At 49.2% G+C, this 24261-nt stretch overlaps 1 protein-coding gene across 1 annotated transcript in view; it reads left to right on the top strand.

The window, feature by feature from the left end:
* Positions 1-24261, top strand: part of PTPRG (protein tyrosine phosphatase receptor type G) — an 808607-nt gene that overhangs the window by 658771 nt on the left and 125575 nt on the right. Inside the window, exon 8 of the mRNA XM_045290127.1 lies at positions 172-364. Coding sequence (XP_045146062.1) covers positions 172-364 — 193 coding nt within the window. The remainder of the gene's footprint in view (positions 1-171; positions 365-24261) is intronic.

Genomic DNA, 24261 nt, shown 5'->3' with positions numbered 1-24261 from the left:
ATAAGCCCATTGGCATTGGTTTCGGTGTGCAGCTCCGTGTCCTGTTGGATCGATTAGCCGTGGCATAGGCTCTTGCTCCCCTCCTGTGTTCTCCTCGCCCCACCCCCTTTGGACCACATAGCATCGCGGATTGACATTCATTTCCTCCCCCCTCTCTGCTTCTCTGTGTAGCTCGAGGCTTTCTATTCCATCTTCACCACGGAGCAGCAAGACCACGTCAAGTCGGTGGAGTATCTCAGAAATAACTTTCGGCCACAGCAGGGTCTGCACGGCAGGGTGGTGTCCAAGTCCGCCGTCCGCGACGCCTGGAACCAGGACACGACAGACTTCTTAGAAAACCCACTGGGAACAGAAGCCTCCAAAGGTATTTTTGGATGACAAGGGCCCTTGCACAGAGAAAGATGCCTTACAGTGTTCTTGGTGACACCAGTATCCAGTGGTTTTGGTAACGTCCACGCTGGACAAGAACCCCAGCTTCCTGTCCTCACTGGAAATCACTTTTGCCTTTTGAAACGCGTGATGTAAGCTGCGTTCTGATAAACATGGGATTATAATTTCCAGATCTTCCCGGGTCGACTTTCTCGTGTGAAAGGAACATGAAGTGCTGTCCCAGGGAGGGAACTAGGAGGTTTGAGCCTACCCTGACCGCCCACCCTCCTCCCTCCGCACCCTTCATCCTCTGAGCGGTGGTCACTTACCTAACCGTGAGATTCCGCAAACACCAGGAGGAATAAGACTGAGGGAAGCTCTGATACTTGGAAGGGAGGGAGGAATAAAAAGGCATTTCCTTTTGGTGTGAGATATTTCCCAAGCCTGCAACTCTCATTCTCCAAAAATTGTCTGATTGGGCAACATGGAAGGGCTTGTGTGTCATGTGTCAACACGGGAAGTGGACTGTGGTATTTTTAGTGTGGTAAATGATGTGGAGAGGTTTTGTTTCAGGAGTGCCCCGCCTCCCGTAAACGGCACCACCAGTTTACTGGTGTGGGAGGTTTGTAGGAAAAGCGGTGAGATTAGGTTCTACCCAAATTGGTCACATCCCTGCTTTGACATGGGCTTTGAGGTTTAAGGATGAGTGCATTTTCCAGGGGCGTGTACTTTTGAAAGGGAGCTAAAAGAAAGGGAGAGGGCATTTAAGCATGGGAGAACTACTTCCTGCCTGGGATTTGGGCTGGAGGACAGCGAGGAGGTGCTGGTTTGTCCGGCTTTCCCTTCCGAAGGCTCCGGGTTGAAGTAATCTGAGGCCGGCACTTGGTCAGAGGCACCATGTGTCAGCTGGGAACAATGGAAAGACTAAGCTCACACGCTTATTAAAATATCAGCTGTAGGGCTGGCCTAGGAAACCTCACTTGGGCTAGTTTTTCTCTAACCTGCCTAAAAATAAAGAAGACAGTTGAACTCCAAGGCTTTCTCCCAAGAGAGCGGGGTGCGACAGCAGGGCCCTGAAGGATGGATTGCCTTTTTTGTGAGCGGTCTATGTGGAGGATATGTGGGGAATGGGGAATTTATATCACAAATGAGCATAAGATCTGGTAGCCGAGAATTGCTGATGTTATGACAGCTACAGAGCTCTGTGCTGAGAAACGGGACGCGCATACGATATATCAGCTGTGCAGAGAGAATGCATGGCCCTTATTACCCAGGAAAGTTAGAGGAGATTAATGGTTTCGATTGCATTAAGTTGTCAAAATGTGAACGATCCGCCCCTGAAGGGGCTTGCTCTGGATTCGAGCAGGACCATGGCCCTGTCCTCAAGTGTGGGCACTCAGTGGTTTGTTCGGAGTGTGCACTACCGTCCCCAAAGGTCGTCTGCGGCATGTTCCCACCAAAACGCACCACCGCCGAGTCCGTGACAGGGAACAACCACCCCTGTGGCTTTCTGAGACTGTCATCTTGATGGAAGTAGAGAGCCCCCACTTTCTCCCCGGAGCCAAGGCTGGTTTTTAACCCCTGACCTGGCAGTTAGAAGGCCAGTGCACCACCAACTGCTGCATGTTAAGATGTGTAAATGAATAGGAACACGCTTTATGATCTTTCTGCAGACAGAGAAGGACCTAGTGCAGTCCCAGTTGTGTTTGTTAACGCAAACAATATCTTATGACATGCCCTGTAGATCAAGAAGTTAACCTCGACAGCTTCCCACAACCATGCACAAAATGCACGCACCACCTGATGAATTTTCCGGAGCCAAACGCACCTGTGCAACAACCACCCAGATCAAGAAACAAATGTCACCAATTTTTGGAAACGCCCCCTTGTCCCCAGGTCACCATCCATTCCCACCTCCCTGAGTTAGCATCGCCTGCCTGTTGTTCGCTGTCAAATCAGTGGAATCATCCAGTACACACACTCCTTCGTGACTTGCTTCTTTCTCTCGACATTGTCTCTAACATTTGTCCGTGTTGTTGCTTTCGTATTGCTTCATTCCATTTTGTGACAACACCGACATTTATCCATTTTAGTAGACAAAAACGTGTGGGTCTTTTCCAAGTCTTAGTCTTTATGAAAATTCTTGCACTTGCTTTTTAATGAACAAATGGGCACGTCTCTGTTGGGTGCACACCTAGGAGCCAAGTGGCCACATCTTATAATCTTAATGCTTTATACAGATGGTCAACTTTGGTAGCTGTTGCTGAAGTGTTTACCAAAGTGACTGTGTACCTCTCCATATTTCCACCAACAGCATTTGAAAGTTTCCTATTTTATTTAGATCATTTTTAAGGCATCATTTAGATGCCATCAAATCCACCCATTGTGACTATCTGAATCAGGTCGACTCCGTGAATTGTACAGTGTGCAACCATCAGTTTGAGAACGCTTCCTCCCCCCAGACATCTCCTCAGGACCATTTGCAGTCAATTCTGTCCAACCTCCACCAGCCTCAGCTCTGCTCTTTTCTTTTGCCCTAGCATTCCGATGTTGAAGTTCACCTCTGTGTCTGTATTCCTATTGATCCCTAATCAATTTAAATAACTGCCTCATTGACATGTAATTGACATACCATAAAGCTTTCCCTTTCCAAATGCACATTTTATTGTATTTCTAGCATTTTTACAAAGTTCTACAGCCATCTCCACTCTCTAATTCCAGAACATTTTCACCATCCACAATGAAGCCCCTTTCCCATCAGTGTTCATTCCCCACTCCCTCCACTACAGTCCTAGGAATGCGCGAATCTACTTTGCCGCTCTAGATTTGCATGTATCTCATGCACATGGTCCCACACCCAACAGACAGACACTGTTCAGGATAATGATGAGACTATCCGCTCCCATAACGATTTATAGCCTGGGAAACCTTAGACAGAGTCACTTGATAGCAGTGGATTTGGTTTGAATTTAATATAGAAAAGCACATTTGATCTTGGGAACAGTTAGTTGACTGCCATAAGATGCTTAGGAATGATAAGGAATTTAATTTGGACTTGAACTTAAGGTGCTTTACCACAGGTCTGCAGTTCGAAACCCGCAGCCACTCTAAGGGAGAAAGGTAAAACTTTCTACTCCTGTAAGGAATGATAGCCTCCCAAACCAAGAAGGGTGATTCTTCCCTGTCCTAGAAGGTCGCTACACGTCAGACTGACTCGATGGCGGTTGAGTTTGGCTTGACGAATTATCCATCTGGAAAGCCTTGATGATATTTGAATTTCCAATTTTCCTAACGCACAGCTCCAAGGGATTACTTACCTTCTAATGACTTTCTATTCCATCTACTGGCATAATTTTTGTAATGGCCCCAGAAGAAAATGTTCTAAAATTGATTATAGTGATGATTGCACAACTGTCCTCAATAGGTTTAAACTGTTGTTGATATGTGAATTATATGTCAATTTGCCAATTAAAGTTACTTCACTTGATCTAGCCAAAAGGCTGAGAAGCGACCATCAATTAAAGTTAAAGAAAATATTGTTAAGCCCCATCTTAAAAATATATATCCCCAGACTACAGTTCCTCTCACTACTGTTAGTTGTTACTTGCATTAGATTTAGCTTCAATTCATGGCAACCTTCTTAAAAACAGAACCAAACCTTGCCCACGCTTGCTTGCACTTCCTTCTTGGTTGTTGGTATGTTTGAGCCCATTGTTGCAGCTAGGTGTCCGTCCATCCCATTGAGCGTTTCTCTCTGCTGTGTTCTGCTGGAGTTTGTTTTGTTTGGCTCTTCGTTGTTGATCCCAGTCAGTGTGCCCCATCCTTCTCTCCGAGGATGTCTCTGCTCTTGAAGCACCTGCGATGTGCTCTCAGAAATCTTGTGTTTTTGTTGTTGTGGTTTTTAAGGGAGCTCAGCTCTAACATACGTGAGGTCACCGCGCATTGGAATTGACTCAAAAGCAAGTAGTTTTGTTTTATTTGTTCATTTGCTTGTAATGTTTTCTTGTGTTGTGGTAAAAGTAGACCCAGCAGAGTCGGTTTCTATTGAACAATTTCTGTACATACTGTTCTGTGGCAGTGTGTCTCTGGTTCCATTAATTCTACCCTGGTTGTTCTGCTTCCATTAATCTAGCTTCCCTGCCCTTCCTAACCCAACCTTCTCAGCCTTACTTTAGGGTAAATGTTGACCATTTGATGTCATGTAGATTACTTTTTTTAAAATTAAAGGAGCATAGTACTCATTGTTTTATGAGCTAATTTGGTATAACTGAGAGATACTCTCCAAGGGTGGGTTTACTTCAAAATTTAAAAGCTACCTCCAGGGCAGTAATCTCAAGGTTCCTCTAGCCTCCACTGATCCAATAAATTTGGTCTTCTTTAAGAATTTGCATTTTGTTCTACAATGTTGTCCAGTATTATCCAGGACCACTTACTGTGCCTCTGGTCAGAACAGTCAATAATGAGAGCTGGGCACCATGTAGTTCTTCTGATCTCAACATCGATGAGGCTGAGTTCTGTGTAGACCAGCAGTTCTCAACCTGTGGGCCTCGGCCCCTTTGGGGATTGAACGATCCTGTCACAGGGGTCGCCTGATTCATAACAGTAGCAAAATTACAGTTATGAAGTAGCAATGAAAATGATTGTATGGTTGGGGGTCACCGCAGCATGAACTGTATTAAAGAGGCGTGACATTAGAAAGGTTGAGGAGCACTGTGCAGACACTCCTGCAACTGCGTCTTTGCTTCTTTGGTTCCCTTGTTTCTCTGTTGCTCTAGACAAGTAGAGACCAATGTTTCATATCTGAAGTCAGTCCCATAATTTCTACATGCACTATGAATGCATTCGACATCGATTGCATTCTTCTAGTGGGGTAGCCATTCTCACCCTCCTTTTCTGAATGATTCCTCTCCTGTTTTTTTCAAATGCACAGGTCATATAGTTCCTCCCTCCCCTCCCCTGTTAAAAACCTCAGGTAATTTAACAGTATAGGCTGAAAGAAGTCCCAGGTAGCAGAGTTGGTTAAACACTATACTACTAACCAACAGGTTGACAATTCAAACTCACAAAGCCTGGCAATCTGCTTCTAAGAAGTTACTACCTTGGAAGCTTTAGTCTGGAGAGTTGAGGTCTTTAGTCTGCAGAGTTGGGGTCACCATGAGTTGGAATTGACTCACTGACAACCGACAGCAACTACCACAGCATACAGTCTGAAAGTCAACTACAAATACTGACAATCTGTGGGAAGCCTGGATGGCTTAGATTCTTGACCTTAGAGGCCTAAGCAGTAAAGAGTAAATGTAAGGGAAGAGTTGTCCTCCCTCTTCTAGTTTCGAGGAAAAAAGATAAACATATGGGTCATTTTCCACAATCTTGAAGCCATTCAAAAAGAACAAAACCTGTTTGATTGGAATTATCTATGTGACCAATATTGCAAAACTTCAGTGTTAGGAGAGCTATGATACTGGGCATGGAGTTATTATTGAACTATTGTCACAGAAGAAAGAAAAATAAAGGAATGACTTAGGGCAGGCTCTCTAAAGGACTAGATAGTAACTATTTGGGGTGTCGTGGACCATTTGCTCTCTGTCGCAGCCACACGGCTCTGCCACAGTAGTGTGAAAACGGCTGTAGACAGTAGATACAAGAACGGGTTTATCCCAATAAAGTGTTATTTACCCAAAAGAGTAGCAACCCAGGTTGGGCCTGAGAACCACAGTTTGTGGACCTTCTGAGTGACTGCTCCTTCTAAGATGGATCAACCTAATCATAGACTTTTTAACCCTGAAAATAACTATAAATCACAGGTGGCAGTTGGTCATGGCTGTTAATGCCTTTGGTTGGATCTGCTTTTCCATTCCGCTTCAAGTTAATAGGACCAACTGGAGGTTTATGAACTTGGTAACTGGCCAGTTACGCATTCACCTTAGTACTGGGTCCTCATTGTTCATCACAGAGATGGGAGTAGAGCCACAGGTCCCTGAATGCACGGCTCGAGCACCCGCTCCCCTGGCACTGGACGCTGGCTAATAGAGCGCAGCAGTGCTGGGGTCCTGAGCTGCTGCACTCGAGAGAAGACCTCCTTCCACTCCCTCTGTCAAGATGATTGGACGTACTGGAAGGGAGAAAACAATCCAGCCGCTCAGTGCCAAGCAGGAGAAGCCTGGTCATGTAAGACACCAAAGGGGTGTCATCTTAATTTTGTATTGTTGCCAAAGGAAGACTTATCATGGGTGTCATCCATGAAAAAATATAAAGCTTTAGTTCCAGTAAAAGGAAACCAAATTTAGGCTCAGTGGATTGTTCAAGGGACATCCAATTCACCACTCTGCCTTTTGTCGGTAACTAACTTGGACAGACTGGAGGATTTAATGGGCTGTCATATTTCAGTTACTCTGCAGCACATCCCGGGCACAGGGAAGGGCACTCGGTGATTAAGTGCTGAATGCTGTCTACTGTGAAGACTTCTGGAACAGTAAACGGAGGAAAATAACGTTCCTTCCAACAACAGGAAACATATGGTTTATTAATTTAACGAAGCCTGTTCAAACCACAGTGGAATCAAAACCACTTGATCTTGTAATTTGATTTGATGGCTTAATTAAAGTGACACTGCATAATGTAATAAAAGCAAAGGAAGTGGGGGCACATCGGGCTGCCTCTGTACCCTCCAGTCTTCTCTGCCAACGACACAGACTTGGGGGAGAATGGATTTTGCTTCTGTTCATGGCGAGATCTCGTTTCTAGCTGTGCTTCAGGGCTAAAGATTGCTTCCTGTTCGGATTAAAGGCAGAACCGAAGGGCGTTGATCAGGCGTGAGAATGCCTAAGCAAGTGTTTGTTGTATTTTCAGTGTAATCACGTCTACTTGCACACTTAATGAGCTCGAATTACTTTATCGTGTTAAAAGTATCTCTGACCTGAACACTTAGTTCCTTTGTAAGCAGCTGCCTTCCCAGAGATGTGTCCCCCAAATTATCTTGCTATTTCCAGAAACTTCCAGCATAGGTATGTGTTATGAAGAACCATCTTTTTCCTGGAGCTCCAGTGGCGAGGTTTCAGCTCCCTCCTCTTACGAACTGTCATTGGCCATTACGCACATATAAGGGTCGTGCCATGATACTAAATGTTCAGACATCCCTTGATAACTGTAATTTTATGTATTTAGTATTAGTACAAGTTGCCTTTGACTGGTTGACAGAATGTTGATGTTCACAGACCTTCAATGAAGCATTAAGTAGTTTTGCTTCATGTCTTGTAGTCAGTGAATTTCTGTTCATGTGTCAGATGTCTTCTTCAACCTTTGAATAGCGTGTTGACTGAAGGAGTTGTGCTTGAAGCAGCAAATGCTTTTTAAAAAGAGTCTATGCCTGGGTTTTGAATGCTACTGCCTCTTTTTCATGCATGCTTAATGAACCTCTGCCCCTGGTTCTTTTTCACTCATCCAATAGTCAGTGCCTACAATGGACAAGTTCTAGGTCCAGCTAGCAGCAGAGATGAACAGGGAGAAGTGGCCCTCATCATGGAGCTGTAGTTCTAATCGGAGGAGATAAAATGTCTGAGTGTTTTAATCATACCAAAGAAAAATTCATACTCACTGCAGTAGAGTCAGTGCTGACTCATGGCAAGCCCATGGGTTTCCCAGGCTGAAACGTTTACTGAAATAGAAAGCCCAGTCTTCCTCCCATACCAATGAAATGTATCTGTAAATAGAGAGCTTTACTTCAAGGAAATGGCTCACACAATTGAAGGGGTCGAAATGTCCAAATTCATGGGTCAAGCAGCAGGCTGAAGACCCCAATGGATCACCAATTTGCAGGGACTGGCAAATTCCTAAGCTATGGGTCAGGCAGCAAGCAAGACATTTCTCCTGTGAGATTCCATCAGTGGGAGGCCGATAGAGATATTCCAGGCCAGATGTCAGTGGGTAGACGCAGGTAATCGTGATGAAGCCCAGTAGAGCTGACAGAATTTACTAGCAGTTCGGATGGAGGGTGGGAAAAATACCATTTTATTCCTTCTTGTTAACAAACGAGGTGTCTGGGACACAAAGAGAATACGTGACCCAGCAGCGAGGCTCAGCCAGAAAGTGGTAGACCTCAAACATGACTCCAGCACCCTGTATGTTCAGGTGCAGAGCCTTCGGGCTTCCAAGTGAACCCACAAGTCTTTATTTCAGATGTCACCAGGTGATTGAACCATACCGTTCATTATTCCTTCCCGGCAGTAAGGGATCTCAAAGCTAAACATATGTGTGGGGATTGTGCCTACTTACTTTTGAAAAAAGAATCATTGGGCCCCTTCTTTACCTCTTGGCTTGGTTTTAGTGATTTCTCTTGGATGCTCGAAGCATAGGCTGCTGAAGACCCAGGTCGTTGGATCAGTCCATGTGAGGACCAGCACACCCACCTCATCTGGGCAGGGGGTCTCTAGGCCAAGGGTCTGCTACATCCTTGGTTCAACAGGGCTAACACAGTCCGTAGGTCACAGTAAGTGCTTAGTTATTGTTTGTGGACTGGATGGGTGGTTAGGTAAGTGGATGGATGAATTATGCTAACTTAACTTTTGCCAAGTATCCAGGAGGAAAAGATAACTGTCCTAAGACCTGTGACAGTTGGGGCATTTAACGTTCTACTCCTGGGCAATTGGAGTCGGATTCCATGCCACTCCCAAACTTGAAATCCGAGAAGCTCACAGGATGCAGGAAGCCATCTTCCCCTTGGACTAGTGTCATTTCAAAAAGAACAACCCCAGCGAGAGAAAGAGGGGACTTCCTTTCTGTCCCAGGAGACTGCCACAGATCGGAAAATAGAGCGTGGGACACTGACAACAGCGAGTGCAGCATCGGGGTGGGGTGGTGGGACACGGGAGCCGAGCTGCTTCTGGTAACAGGCACCAGGGGCCAGCTCTCATTTTCACACTTTATAAATATTACCTAATTACTTAAGCTTCTCTGTCTCCAGGCAGGTAGGCAGAGTTGATCTTCAAGGCCCACGTAGCATCCGTCCCTCCTACGGCTTCTGCTTTCTTCTTTATTTGCTCATAGGAAATCTTCCCTGGCGTCAGGTTTATTTGTGTGGCATCGTGGTGGGGCTGGTAAACGGGAATCTGAACATGAATAAAGTTCAGCAGCGTCCTTCCACGCAGAGTGACACACTTCCCCTTTCTCTCGCTATGGAACACTCACGTCCCACACAGCAGGTGTTCCTAGTGGGTGGGTGCGGGCCCCTCCTTGGAGCGGCAGGCGGAAGAAAGCTGGGAGACAGGCTGTTTGTCTCCCCACTCTTCCCACTGCTCCTCCTCAGGGGCAGGCAAGTGGAGGCTGTTCTTTATCTGCGAGGAACTTGGACGGAACTCTGTCTTTCTCCTGACCTAAGGAACCATGCCACCTCCCCACAGCCTGAGATCTAGGAATCAAAGGACAGCTGTACAGGGGCCTACATGGGGGGCCCCGTTATGTCCTCTGGAGTCATCTTTGTCTCATTGCTTCTCAGCCCAGTCAGCGTCCTTAGGGTTGCTTGGCTTTGGCCCAGGGGTGCTCCGAGGACCGGTTCTGAGATCCCGAAGCCCTGGCTTGGACTGAAATAAGTGTCTTGGCTGTCACATTCCTGATCTATATCTGTGTTGAGAAGGGACCTGTCATGCCAGCCTATATGGTGGACACTTAACTGCCAGCAGGCACCATCAAGTGCAGGGAACCAGGGAGTGTCTATGCTTCTGGACTGGCACCAGGAAGGCCTTCCAAAGAAAGGGAGCCTTCTCAGTCAGAAGTATTCTGGCCACTTAAAACTCTTGGTTTTCTCCAACAATCTGATTGGCCAGAGCCCCTTAGAGCATATGGCTCGGTATGCAGGAGGGAGCCCAGGGCCCATGGGGTCTGGTCCCCTCTGGTAAGTGATAGATGGTTCCCAGGCTCATGGAGGGGTCTGCCTGTTAGAGCCTGTTCTCTCCACCAGGTGGCAGGCTCCAGTTTTCCTCCTGGAGCTGTTGACTGTGCCCAGAAACTGACTGCCTGAGGGGCAGTGCCCAGGGGTAGGAGGCCCTGGAGATCACCCTAGAGGGCAAGCCTTTCCAAATGACCAATTGATGCATGTGCTACACCCAAGAGGGGAGACAGAAGTTGGAGATCAAAGAGTGGGGCTCATCCTCTGCCCTACCTAGACAGCACATACAGTAGCATGCCCAAAGGTCTTTCTGCTTGGTCCCTGTTCACACAGGCGTGGATTTATTCCAAACAAATGGTGTTTCTTCATGTCTCTGTGATCAGTGGGTGACAGCAGGCATCCACTGATACACTTCTCTTTGTCTCCCTGGGATCCTTTCAAAATTAAAAAGGCCAGTGAAAACAGTGGCTTCCCAAGAGATCTGATCTGTTGGGCAGTTAAATTCAAGACAGAGAAGCCAGTTCAGAAGGTTATAGTGACTGATTTTTCTGGGGATTCTCAAGGGGTAAGGAGCACAGTAGGTTATCCATTTAGCTACTAACCATGAGGTAAGCAGTTCAAAACCACCAGCCACTCTATTGGGAGACTTCTTCAGGGAAGGGTTAAGAGATAGAAACACTACTTTCAGAAATGAATAAATCTACAGCAGTGGTTCTCAACCTTCCTCATGCTGCAACACTTTTTTAGAATTCCTCATGTGATGGGGACCCCCCCCAACCATAAAATTATGTTTGTCGCTATTTCATAACTGTAATTTTGCAATTGTTATGAATCGGGCAACCCCTGTGAAAGAGTTGTTTGCCCCCCCAAAGGGGTCGCAACCCACAGATTGAGAACCGTTGGCAATCTGTTGGGAAATCATGGCTTCATGTTTTGGTAGTTTTGTTTAATAAAGATTTCTGTGACTTTGTAGAAATAAATTTTGGCATACTTTCTGAAGAACCAGCTTGCCAAGGGAAGCAGAGCCCCAAAGATAATAAGGTAAAAGTTGGGTGTGAAACAGCATTTCCCTTTAAACATGGTAGACACCAAGCCTCACTGGTACCTACTTATAAGAGAAAAATTATTTTTAGACCAAATGGAGAATAAGAGAAGGAAGAGTAAGGAATATGTATGCGTGACTGATTGGCCCATGAATAATTGTCTCCTCTGCCATGAGACCAGAAGAACTAGGTGGTACCCAGCTACCATGACTGATTTTTTTTTAAATTTAAACTTTGGGGGTGTTTTTAATGATTTTGATTCAAGTAAGGTCTAGAATCTCAGCTTCTGGAAGAACCACTTGTTTTTGCCTGCCTTGTACCTCTCCCCAAATTTGACCTTGGCCTCCGATGGGCTTTGTGTTTAAGAGCGGGGTCCCTGAAGACATCCTTGTTGATGATAGTTTTGTCCCAGTGGATGTCTCTGGAGTACCTCGTGGGCATGAGGTGATTATAGTTATACACCTTCACGAAAGACTTGATCTTGACCTCTTGGCAACTTTCTTCTTGCCCATGGCAGCTGTCACTTTGCAGGGATAGAAGTCTATTCCAGCCACCAGGGCATGGCTGTAGGGCGGTCTGAGGTGCCAATGCCAATGTTCTTCATGATGACAGCTTTGCATCCCAAATAGAGTCCTGCCAGGGCCAGTACCACCTTCCCAGGTCTCCTGGACTTGCCCATTTCTGCAGGGAGCAGGAGTTCTTGAGAAACCTGGAGAGCCAGTGAGCCCCTGAGTTGAGTCCTACCCACAAGTCCGGATCTTCAGAATGCGCTTACTGCTTTGCTGGCCCAGGTGGCTGCAGGCCCTGCTCATTGTTGGGCCGGTTCCCCAAATAATTTTATCACAGATTCCATCGAACAATCCTGATCGGGTTTCGGGTGGGGAATGTAGAATAGAATTTCAGACTTTCTGGCCCTTGGAGGTGGGAGGAACTCCTGCAGCTATTACACTGAGGTTAGCTTCAAACATTCAACTGAAAAGATCCCCTGCAGTCTTCTTAAAACTAACCGGTAGTTGATCTTAACTAGCAGAGAATGCTGCCTTCAGCATTAGGCTCTTTTAGGATCTATCTCTATCAGATCCCACTGACCGCAGCAACTTGAAAGATTAGAGAAGAACTTCGGGGGCAGTGAGTCTCTGTGAAGGCGGTCGAAACCACTCAGAAGAGGAGGATGAGAAGGAGATGAGGATGAGCATGCGTGGGCGGGCGACGCGGACAGTGTCACCCATGTCACTGTGAACACGGAGAAATGGGTGATTTGGCAAATGTTTTGTTAGGTCTGTTCTCAGCAACAGCAACCAAAAGTAAAATAAAACAAGTTATTTGGTAAGCAGGCAAAAAGAAAACAAACGCGGCTACTTCATCCCATCAGACCTTAATTTCTTAGACTCACTCGTGCAAATAGAAGCCTGGCCCAGCCTGTCCGATGGGTCTCCAGTTGATCTCTGCACGTGGCAGTTGGAATCACTTCTAAAGGCAGCGGAGATGCGGAATGGTCTTAGGAGGGCAGTCTCGCTTTCCTGAGGGAAAGCAACTGTCCGGCCTATAAGAAGTGACCTCGCAGTTGCTTCTCAGGAATGAGGGGCCAGTAGCTTGGGCCTCTGAGTGGTGTCAACGATGCAACACTGGGTTGCTTTAAAAGGTTGTCAGTTTGAATGCACCCAGAGGTGCCTGGCAAGAAAAGCCTGACCGTGGATTTCTGAAAGGTCCCTGCATCGCAAAGCCCGTGGCACGGGGCACACAGCCCCACGCTGACACCCCTGGGGCCGCCAGGAGTTGGCGTAGAAGCGGTGACCGATGGTTTAGCTTTTCGATATAGAATTAGAAATCGGAAACTAGGCCAGCGAGGGCACTGAGTGTCCACCCATAAGACCCCTTCGTTGGAGCCCATGACTAGGGCCAGGCAGGGGTGCAGCAGCTCCTGGTTCAGAGGGGGCTGTATTCAGTGAAAGTGGGATGGGTCCACTTGGCTTCTTGGGCAGGAAACCCAGCCTCTTCAGGTCAAAAGGGAGCGAGGGAGGGGTGGGGACATAGGTTCCAGCTTCCAAAAACCCAGAGTCCAGGAGTAGCCTCTGTCAAGTAGGGCTGGGAAGGTGTCGCTCTGAACTTTCCACCGCGCCTAGCGCCCGGCCAAACAATGCTACTTCCTGCACAGGACGTGGACGCCTCCCAGGCCTTCAGCTCCCACAGGAAGAGGGAGCTCGCATTGAAAAGCGACCCCCGAGGAGAGGCAGGCAAGGACAGGAATAGCTTCATGTGGGAAAGTCCAGACGGCTGTCTTGCAGGACAGGAGAGCTGAGTTTCTGGCCCTGCCCTCACACCCTCCCCTGTGGTGGTGGTTGGAGCACAAAGACAGGTGACTCGCACATCAGAGACAGCCAACCGGATAAAGCGCTCCCGTTTGCTCTGTCCCATGGTCTTTGCCACACCCAGCATGTGCCTCCGGGTTGTTTGTGCAAAATGTGAACTGTACATCAAGGACTTCTCATGGCAATGGGCGGGTGACCGTTGGCTGATTTCCTAGGGCTGCCAGAAGAAAGTAACCCAACGGAGGTGGCTGTGAACAGCAGACATTCCTGGCCAGATAGTCTGGGGAGGAGGCGCCTGAATCCATGTGCCCACAGAGCCTTCTGCCTTCCATCTGAAGGCTCTGGGGGAGAGTCTTTCTTGCCTTTTCCAAACTCCTAACGGTGGGCTGTAATCATTGGCGTATAGCTGCCACACTCCTCCACCCACTGCCTCCTTCACCAGCCAGCACTCTGCTACTTCTTATCAGACATCGGATTCAAAAGGAAGCCCTGGAGTCCTTGCTGATCTGCGACCCCATGTGTGACCTGGGGGGTTCAAGGTGACCTTCAGAAGCAGAGTGCTAGGCCACTTTTTCCTAAGTGGTCCTGGGCAGGTTTGCATGACCAACCTTTCGGGAGTCGTCGAGCACAAAACCCTTTGTGCCACCTTCAGGCTCTGATCATTGGAGTGAGACCCACTCTAATCCGCCATCCCTGTACTGTAGCTTGGTTCCATCATCAAAGTCCCTAGTTCCAAACAGCATCACAGTCACAGGTGATGTGAGCATACCTATTTATGGGGGATACAGTTTGATCCGCTTTCAGTGCGTTCACCATTGTCACCACCCAGGGACTTCCTGATTCCTATAACACTTATTAATACTTCGTTCCCTGCCTTCAAAATGAGAGGAAATACTTGATTTTTGTAAGAAACTCGGGCAGAAAAAAATCCCCCGAGAGTCTTGTGGTTGGTGTCAGTTGCCGATTGAATTGTGCGCTGCCCCCCACCCCCCACCCCAATATGAGGGGGCTTCAAAATTCCTGGGAAAGTTGAAGGTCTGTGCCACGGAATTTTCTCAGCCCCTGGTGCGTGTTGGCATCCTGGCCCCTCTCCCTGAGGGTGAAGTGCCATATGAAATAGGATGCCCTTTGTTAGGGCCATGAGGCTATGCTAGTGCAGGGTCCGTGGAAGAACCCGAGCCACCTGGAGATATCAGCGCATCCCATTAGACGCAGGAGGGGATCGAGCACAGATGGAGGGAAGGGAGAGGCCACGTGGCGATCGCAGCAACACTAGAAACTAAGCCATATCCACCCTCCCCCAGCCTATGAGCTGCGGGAAATCGAGCACCACATCAACCTCTGCTCCACTTCACCCTGAAGCCGGCCTGGTGGCACAGTGAGTTACACACTGGGCTGCTAACTGCAGGGTGAGCAGTTTGAAACCCCTCCAAGGGCGAAAGCTTTCTACTCTTGTAAAGAGTTTGAGTGTGGGAAATCCTCAGACACAAATCCTTTATAGGGCCACTGTGAGTCAGAGTGGATTCAATGACAGTGAGTTTTGTTTTGCACGATGAAGTACCTGTCCCATCGTCGGTCCTCAGGAAAGACTTCCCAGTGGTTGTGTTGTTGGGTACCCGTGAGTCAGGTGGGCAGAACTGCCCCGGAGGGTTTCCCTGACTTTGCTCATTAGGACAGCAGGTCATAACGTCTTCCCCCTCGGAGCCGCTAGGAAGTTTCCGCCACCAGCGTTCCACCGACAGGGCCCCGTGCACCAACCACTCCCACTGCCCCTTGCTGTGTGTCAGGCCACCTGCATTTGTGCAGCCCTCAGATGATCCTGGAAGCCTTTACTCCGGCGGGTGCCCGGCTCTCAGAGATGACAGGGCAGAACCCAAGCAGCCTGACCGCGGAGTGAGCGAGAATGAACAACCCTCCTGAGCCAGCAACCCCCCGGGATTAAAGCGAGGGTTCTTTGGCCCAGGGCCTGGCTCACTGAGGAGAGCTCATGGTTAATGATCTATCAGCGCAGACTGTCACAGAGCCCCTTGGGAATTGGGCACCCTGGCACCAGTGCAGATCTCCTAGCATCCCTTTATGGCGGGGGTGGGGTGAGGGGTGAGGGTGGGGAACCATTAGGTTAGTAAATACTTCTTTCTTTTTAAAAAATCATTTTATAGGGGACTCTTACATTTTCTAAACATTTACTTTCTATTTGAGTCCTTGGTATCAGCTCCTCCCACCCTCGTAACCCCTTGATAAATTATGAATTATTTTGACCACATTCTCCGTTCACCCACATTTCTGCTGTTCATCCTCCTGGGGGGAATTATGCATCGTTCATTGCTATCGGTTCCCCCTTCCTCCCTTTCTCCCCCTATCTTCTCCCTAACTTTCTGGTTTTGCTACTCCCAATTCTGTTCCCGAGGGGTTTATCTGACCTGGATTCTGTGTCATGGGCTCTTATCTCTACCAGTGTGCATGCTCCGTTCTAGCCAGAGCTGAAAGGCAAGACTAGTGTCATGATAGTGGGGGGTGAGGACGCGTCAAAGAACCAGAGGACCATTGTGTGTTTCATCGGTGCTATTCTCCCTCCTGGTTGACTCATCCTTTCCTTGTGACCTTTCTGTGAGGGGATGTCCTATTGTCTACAGATGGGTTTGGGGTCTCTGCTCCAAGACACACACCCCTCGTTCTCAACAGTCTGTTTTTTTGTTTGTTTGTTTGTTTGTTTGTTTGTTTTGAGTCTTCTGGTGTCTGTTACCTGATTCTGTCAACACCTCATGATTGCACAGGTTGGTGTGATTCTTCCATGTGGGCTTGTTGCTTCTCTGCTAGGTGGCTGCTTTTTAAACTTCAAGCCTGTAAGACTCCAGATGCTCTATCTTTGGATAGCCGGGCACCATCCGCTTTCTTCCCCACATTTTGTCTTCCACGATCGTGTCGGGAGGGTGAGCATCACAGGTGCCAGGTTGTTAGAACAAAGTGTTCTTGTGTTAAGGCAGGGCTTAAGCAGAGGTCCAAAGTCCACCCTCTTCCTTAAGGTATTGCCATATGTACCTATGCCGATACCTCTATTTTTATGAATGAATATATTTACATAAGTGCATAGCTATGCTCACACCGCTATCCATAGCTTCACTTCCTAGATCTTCCCGTTTCCTTTTACCTTCTTCCTGCCTCACCATCATGCTTGCCCTTCTTCTGCCTCTTAGTAAGTCCTTTCAGCTCGATTGCTGTTGCTCCCACCCCACTGATGGAGGAGGTGGAGGAATGGTGTTTGGGCCGCATCCAGCTGCAGAGGGCCTCCAAGGAGCGGGAGGCTGCTCGCTCTGACAATTATCGAGACCCCACAACTCTTATTTGTCATTGAGAGCAGGGGAGAGCGAGGAAGGCAGAGGGGGATAAGGAGCGGAAGGGAGCTCTTTGCACAGAGGCTTGTGAACCCCAAGCCCTGCTGCTGAGGCCAAGAGAGCCGCGCATAGCCCGTGCCTGGGACAGCCTTCCCCACGCACCGTGCATTTTCTCCCGGCATCTCCATCACCACTTTGCAGCAAGGAAAACAGCTACGGAGACTGAGCATGGCCAGAACCCACGGAATAGACACATTGTGTCTCCAACACCTTCTGGTTGGAACCCAGCAGACCTGGTTTCAGTGCTCACTCCTCTGACCCAGTGACTTAGCTTCTCTGGACCCCAATATCTTCATCTCTCACGGGGAGAATCATTGACCACCCCTGCCCCCGCCCTGCTAGGGTGTCCTGCAATCTCTGGGAGGTGCACAAGATTGCTCTCAGCGGCTAAGCTGAAATCTCTCAGAAGAAAGGCCTGGCCATCGCTTTTTGAAATTCCATTCCCTGTGGAGCACAGTTCCCCTGTGATCCCCACGTGTTGTCATGATTCGGAATCCACTCAGTGCTGAGCGACTTTCTCCGGGAGCCTGCAGGGAAGATCTGTGGTGAATGTGCAGATCCCCCCCGCCTCCCCACGACTCGGGCTTGGCAACGGGCAGTTCCCACTAGTTATTGCTCAGATGTAAGCCCACGGAATGCCAGCCATGGGGCCTTTGATTCCTCTGGTACCTCTGGGCAATGCGCCTTGTATGGGCTCTTGTGGGGAGGGGTGGGTTTGACAGCTGGCGCTCCAAGGTCCCCGGTTTATAGTCCTGCGTGGTCTGTTTTGGGGGATTTGGTGTTTATCCAGACCTCTTTGATACAGCCCTTCAAAGCGAGCAATCCTTCCCCGAGGCCATTTCTTTGGAAATGTCCCCTGAACAACTCCAGATTCGAGGGTTCTTGAGTGAGGTGGGGCGATGCAGAAGTGACAAGTGTTTGAGCCGAGGGAGGCAGGGCTCATGGCTCTTTTCTCCCTGAGTAGTCCCTCTGCTTTTCAGAGGTTGGAGGTCTTAAAGGGGAAGGTGCCTGGGCTCTCTCTTCCCCAGGATCCTCCCAGACTGGCGTGGGCCAGGCTGGTCTCTCCCACCCCATCCTTAAGGACTGAATTCTGCCCTCCCAAGATAGATGTTGGACTCCCAGCCTCTCTACCTCTGCAGAAAACAGTCGTGGTGGCCCAGCACGCAGGGCTCCACTGCTCCCCGAAAAGCTGGCAGTTTGAAATGGCTAGTGTTTCCACGGGAGAAAGGCCTGGCAATCTACTTCTGTAAAGATTAAAATCCGAAGAACCAAGCCCCTGGCTGTGTCGGTTCCAATCGTGAACTAGAGAACGGAGGAGAGCTGCCCCCTGGGGTTTCCCTGTGTATAGACGCAGACAGCACAGAGCCGCTGCTGGGTTTGAACCTCCGACCCTTCAGCTAGCAAACATCTGAGCGCACTGCCACCAGGTCAATTCTGACCGACAGTGACCTGTGTTAGGCTGATTGACTACAGAAAAAAATCCAGAGACACTCATATATGTATGAGAGGGCTTTAAATCAAGAAGTAATTGGATATCAAGAAAACATACTAGGTTGTTGGGTGGGGCGGGGAGAAGAGCTGATGCCAAGCACCCAAATAGAAAGTAAATGTTTAGAAAATGATGATGGCTACATATGTACAAATATGTTTGATGCCATTGATGGTAGGGAATGTGAAAAGAGCTGTCAGGACAACCGCTGAAGACAAAGCAGGTGAATAAGCAAATGTGGTGAAGAAAGCTGATGGTGCCCGGCTATCAAAAGATATAGCCTCTGGAGTCTTAAAGGCTTGAAGGTAAACAAGTGGCCCTCTAGCTCAGAAGCAGCAAAGCCCACATGGAAGAAGCACACCAGCCTGTGTGATCACGAGGTCAAAGGGACCAAGTATAAGGCATCATCAGAATAAAAAAATCTCACCATAGTGAATGAGGGGGTGGAGAGCAGAGTGGAGAACCAAAGCCAATTTGTAGGCCACTGGAGATCCCCTTGCAGAGGGGTCTCGGGGAGGAGATGAGCCAATCAGGGTGCGATGTAGCAATGATGAAAATACAACTTTCCTCGAGTTCCTAAATGCTAACCCCCTCCCACTATCATGATCTGAATTCTACCTTGCAAGTCTGACTAGACCAGAGGATGTACACTGGTACAGATAGGAACTGGAAACACATGGAATCCAGGGCGGATGATCCCTTCAGGACCAGTGGTGTGAGTGGTGATACTGGGAGCATAGAGGGAGAGTGGGTTGGAAAGGGGGAATCATTTACAAGGATCTACATGTGACTTCCTCCCTGGAGAACAGATAACAGAAAAGTGGGTGAAGGGAGACGTCGGACAGGGCAAGATATGACAAAATAATAATTTATAAATTATCAAGGGTTCATGAGGGAGGAGGGAGCGGGGAGGAAGGGGAAAAACTGAAGAGCTGATGCCAGGGGCTTGGGTGGAGAGCAAATGTTTTGAGAATGATGAGGGCAATGAATGTACAAATGTGCTTTACACAATTGATGTATGTATGAATTGTGATAAGAGTTGTATGAGCCCCTAATAAGACGATTAAAAAAAAAAAGAGCTGTCAGAACCCCCAATAAAATAATTTAAAAAGAGAAAACATAACAGCCAGTTTAAATCAAGCCCAAACGTCCGATACTAATTCATAAATCTCTTCAGACTCACACAGCCACATGCATTGATGGAGAATGCAGGAAGATCACAGGCCGGCGGGTGCAGAGTCTTGTGGATCCAGTAGCGGTGGAAGCATCGCAATGTCTCTGGCAGGTCTCAGCCACTTGGCTCGCCAACAGGAAGGTGAAGCAGAGAGAGGGGGAGGTTCCCAGGACCCTCCTTATGAGAAGGCCACACCCACAAGGAGGTACCATCAGGCTGTGACCTGATTGACAGGCTAGACTCCACCCCTACCCTTTTATATCGTCAGGTTGACACGAACTATAGAACAGGGTAGGAACCCCCTGTGGATTTCCGAGACTGTAAATCTTTACAGGAGTAAAACATCTCATCTTTTTCCCATGGAGTGACTGACAGTTTTGAACTGCTGACCTTGCAGTTAGCAGCCTAACTTGTAACCCACTTCCGCACTAGGGCTCCCCTCATGAAGGTTCCGGTCGGTGGGTCCCTGTGGGGCAGTTAAGCTGTGTCACCCCGGGGTGCTATGGCTCCTGACAACAGCAGTAAAGACCTGTGGCTGCCATCTCAGTTGGGCATCGGGCACTCTTTCTTACGTTTCTGTCAGCGTGTAGGGTATGTCTTCAACGTAAGGAACTTCGAGGCGCAGAAAGACACAGAGAAAAGCCATCCGCAGTTGGGGGACTGATAGGTGCTGCGTACTGATCAACAAGGAACTATTAGCCTGGAGCAGCCGAGACCAGGCCCTTCCCCTGAGCCACCACAGAGAGAGCCTGTCCTTAAAGGCATGACCTAGTTTCACCTCCTGAGTGAAGTGCTGTTCACGAAAGCTGCCCACGGGTAGTTTTTGTTGCAGCGGCCCTGGGCAGCTAAGGTTCCAGCCAGCTTCCAGCTCACATCACTCCCAGAGGTAAGGTGACCAGACATCCCGCTTTTGGCAGGACAGTCCCAATTTTTAACAATTATTCCCGCGTCCTGCAGCGTTTTTTAAAAGTCCCGATTTTTGGAAAGAATGCACAACAAGCTAGGGTATACGGTTTCCGGCTGCCGTGTAGCTATTTCACCAGGATATGCGTTTTATCAATGGTGTCCCGCTTTACCAATTGTAAAATCTGGTCACCTTACCCAGAGGGCACCTTTTCCCTCCTGCTGACAGGCACCGTCAAGCTTCTCAACTAGAGGGCTGTCTGATTCCTGATCAATATTTGGCCAGCCGCCTCAAGTGTAAAACCAGGAGGGACGGAGGGAGGGATGGGATCCAGGGACAGGCCTTAAACCCCAGATCGTTTTTAAGGCTTTGGGTAGGGAAACCAAGTCTCCGACAATCACTCACCTTAGTTTACCTGAAGCCCTAAGGGAAGGTGGGAGGGGTGGGTGGGCTGGGAGGACCTCAGAGAACATACCATTCTGAATCTGAGGACCCTAGGAATGTGCTCTGTGAGCTGAGCTGCTCTTCCCTTGTTTCACCAAGTGGGATCCTGATGATTAAAGGCAGCGGCTCTGAGGGCCGGCAGGGGTGCGGGGTGGTGGTGGTGGTGGTGAGAATCACCCTAGTGCTGAGAAGGGTAGTCAGGCACCACTGGGAATGCAGTCAGGCCACGGGACAGGAAAGCCTGGTGGCAGGAGCTCCCCACCGGGAGAGCTGGGTGCGGTGCGGCTGAGTGATTAACAGACGTCACTGCCCGCAAACTCCCTGAGTCCACAGGGTAGAACTGCCCTTGTGGGTCTCCGAGTCTGTAACTCTTTACGGAAGTAGGAAGCCTCATCTTTCTCTCTTGGAGCAGCTGGCGGTATCAAGCACTAACTTTGCTGTTCACAGCTCAACTTGTCACCACTACTCCGGCAGAGCTTCAGTTTTGTGAGAAGAGACATGTCAAGATGCCTGGCCGAGCTCTTGCATCGTTTGCAACGACTGTTGTCAAGGAAGGGCACTGGCAAGTGGCAGACATTTGTGGCGTGCCTCTGACAGGGCTGGTGTCCCAGCAGGGGCACTGCTGGTGGAGGGGCTGCGTAGAGATAGCAGGAAGTGGTGGGGACCTGGGTAAACACGAGGTATCCTCCCACTCTGAAGGGGGCGCTGCTCTGCCACTCCGACTGACGACCAGAAATCGAGATGATTTAATTTTTTTTTTTTACTGGTGCATTATATGTAGGAGTTTGCATTTCAGATAATCACTTTTGTATTCAACAGTTTAAACTATTTATCAAGTCCCCTGTTAGCTTACCCTAGCCCTCTTCCCCCTATGATTTCTCTCCTCTCTCTTGTGGATGACTGTGTTAGTCTGGGTTGACTAGAGAAACAAATCCAGGGAGACTCATATGGGTATAAGAAAGAGGTTTATACACAAGAGCAATTGAATATTGAGAAAACATCCCAGCCCAGTCCTGATCAATTCCCTAAGTCCGATATTAGTCCATATGCCTGATACCAATCTATAAATTCCTCTTCAGATTCACTAAACACATGCAATGATTCCGAATGCAGGAAGATCACACAGGCCAGTACGTAGAAAGTCTTGTGGATGCAGTGACAGTGGGAGCATCTCAGCGCTGGCGTGGGTCTCCACGTGGCTCCTCCAGCTCCAGGGCTCTGGCAGCATCAGCGTAGCTCCATCAGGCTGGTCATCAGTAATGTCTCACAGGGAGTGAGTCTGTGTCCCGCCTCCTGTGAGCTATTTATCTCCTTAGTGCCCCCAAATGAGCTCCTCAAACTATGACCTGATTAACAGGCTAAACTCCACCCCTTCACTCTTAAGTCTCGGATTGACAACAGATTATGTAACTACCACAAGGACCATCTTCCCCTTAATCACATTAGTACCTGACAGCCCTCTCCTCTGGTCTACTGCTTCATCTTCCCTGCCTCACCCTCTGTGTGCACCTCCCTATTCCCCGCACCCCTAACCTCCAGTATCTTTGTCTTGCTTTATTTTATTTTTAACAGTGGTCTCTTACAACAAAAATCCAGGTTTCTATATGAAAGATACCACTTTCTAAGAAGGTGCAAGGCAGTGCACCCTGTGTGCCCTGTCGGGTTCCACAGTCTTCCATGTGGAAACGGAGGGACCCGAAGGCAGGGGAGAACTGTCCCTCTGGGTTTCCAGGGCTGTGACTTTTACAGGAGTAGGAAGCCTCATCTTTCTCCTGAGGAGCAGCTTGTGGTTTCGAACGACTGACCTTGAGGTTAGCAGCCCGGTGTGTAACCCTACACCACCATGGCTCCCATCCCAAAAGAGAACACTGGAGTCAAAATGACCGGGGCTCCCGTGCTCTTTCCTTGATCAGCTTTCAGATCAGCGTGATCAGGCAGTTTTAGACAAACCCAGTCACGGTGCTCCCGTGTTGGACTTGGGGGTCCTCTTGTTTGAAAGAATGCTTTCCCCCACTTAACAAGCGAGCATGGCCGGGTGGCCCGTGGCCCTCTGTGCGTTCTCTGCCTGTTTGTGGGTGTTCTGTGTAGAGCTTATGCCCGTCGCCCCTTCTCCCAGCCATAGAGCACGCGTGCCCCTAGAGCAGCTTGTGTCCCAGGCTGCAGAAGCGGCGGCTCCAGGCAGAGCTCCAGGGGGATTTGGCTGGCTGGGGCGGCTGCGTCTGGGAGCATCCGCCCCCTTTCCTGGGAGGGGTGCGCTGGGAATGGGCAGTGAGGTGCTGCACTCAGATGGAAAGGTCTTCAGTGGCCCTGGCCAATGGTGGAATGGCTGGTGCAGTCAGTGGATGCTAAGGCCTGGCCAGCAACACCAGGATAAAGCGCCGGGTCCTGGGAAATGTGTGCAGTACCGAGCAAGTGGCCGGACCCGTGTGTGAGCACCGTGCACAGGGAACAGAGGGGCTGGGGAGGACTGAAGAGCAGCCCCTTCAGCCGGATGCCCCCGAGGTGGATGCAGATGTTTAACCCCATCTTCAGGAGGCCGGGAGATGAGTCTGCGAGGGCGGAGTCGGGTCGCTGGAACAGGAGCAGGGGAGAGCCTGCGTGCTTGATTCCATGCCCAACCAGTGTGCCGCCCGCTCAGCAACTGAGGGTGTGGAGCCCACTCGACGGGAGCCCATGGTTGGTGCTCCTAAATGCTGACCAAAAGGTTGGTGGTTCAAATACATCCAGAGGTACTTGGGAAGAAAAGGGAGGCCTGGTGATGTACTTCCAAAGGGCCCGCCGTTGAGAACTGTGCACGCTCAGGGCATGGTCTGTTGTGGCAGACCAGCACCCCCGTCAGACAGAGGGCATGCATCACAGTGCCCACCTCTCCTTTTGCCTCGTCCCAATCCATGTCACTACAGCCCGTGGCTCTCCAAGGGCAAGTGGGCCTTCGCCTGGTCAAAAACTGGGACCAGGAGCCCTGTCAAGGCAGGCCTACACACGCTCAAAGCACGCCTACACACGCTCAAAGCACGCCTACACGCGCACAGAAACTCAATCTCCAAGCTGTGGAGTCGATTCTGATGTGTGATGACCCTGTAGGGCAGGGTAGAACTGCCCCTATGAGTTTCCAAGACGCTGTCTTTCTCCTCCGGAGCCGGCTACCTTGTGTTTCAAACTGCTGACCTTGTGGTTAGCAACCCAGTTCGCAGCTATGACGCCACCATGACACACAGTGGGTGCCTACCTCTTGCAGGCCCCCTTCCTCTACCTGC

Source organism: Echinops telfairi, unplaced genomic scaffold, assembly GCF_000313985.2.
Source record: "Echinops telfairi isolate 266 unplaced genomic scaffold, ASM31398v2 ScPeMD7_31;HRSCAF=116, whole genome shotgun sequence".
Classification (NCBI taxonomy): Eukaryota; Metazoa; Chordata; class Mammalia; order Afrosoricida; family Tenrecidae; genus Echinops; species Echinops telfairi.
The sequence above is the reverse complement of the archived record's forward strand: the minus strand, read 5'-3'. Positions and strand labels throughout refer to the sequence as shown.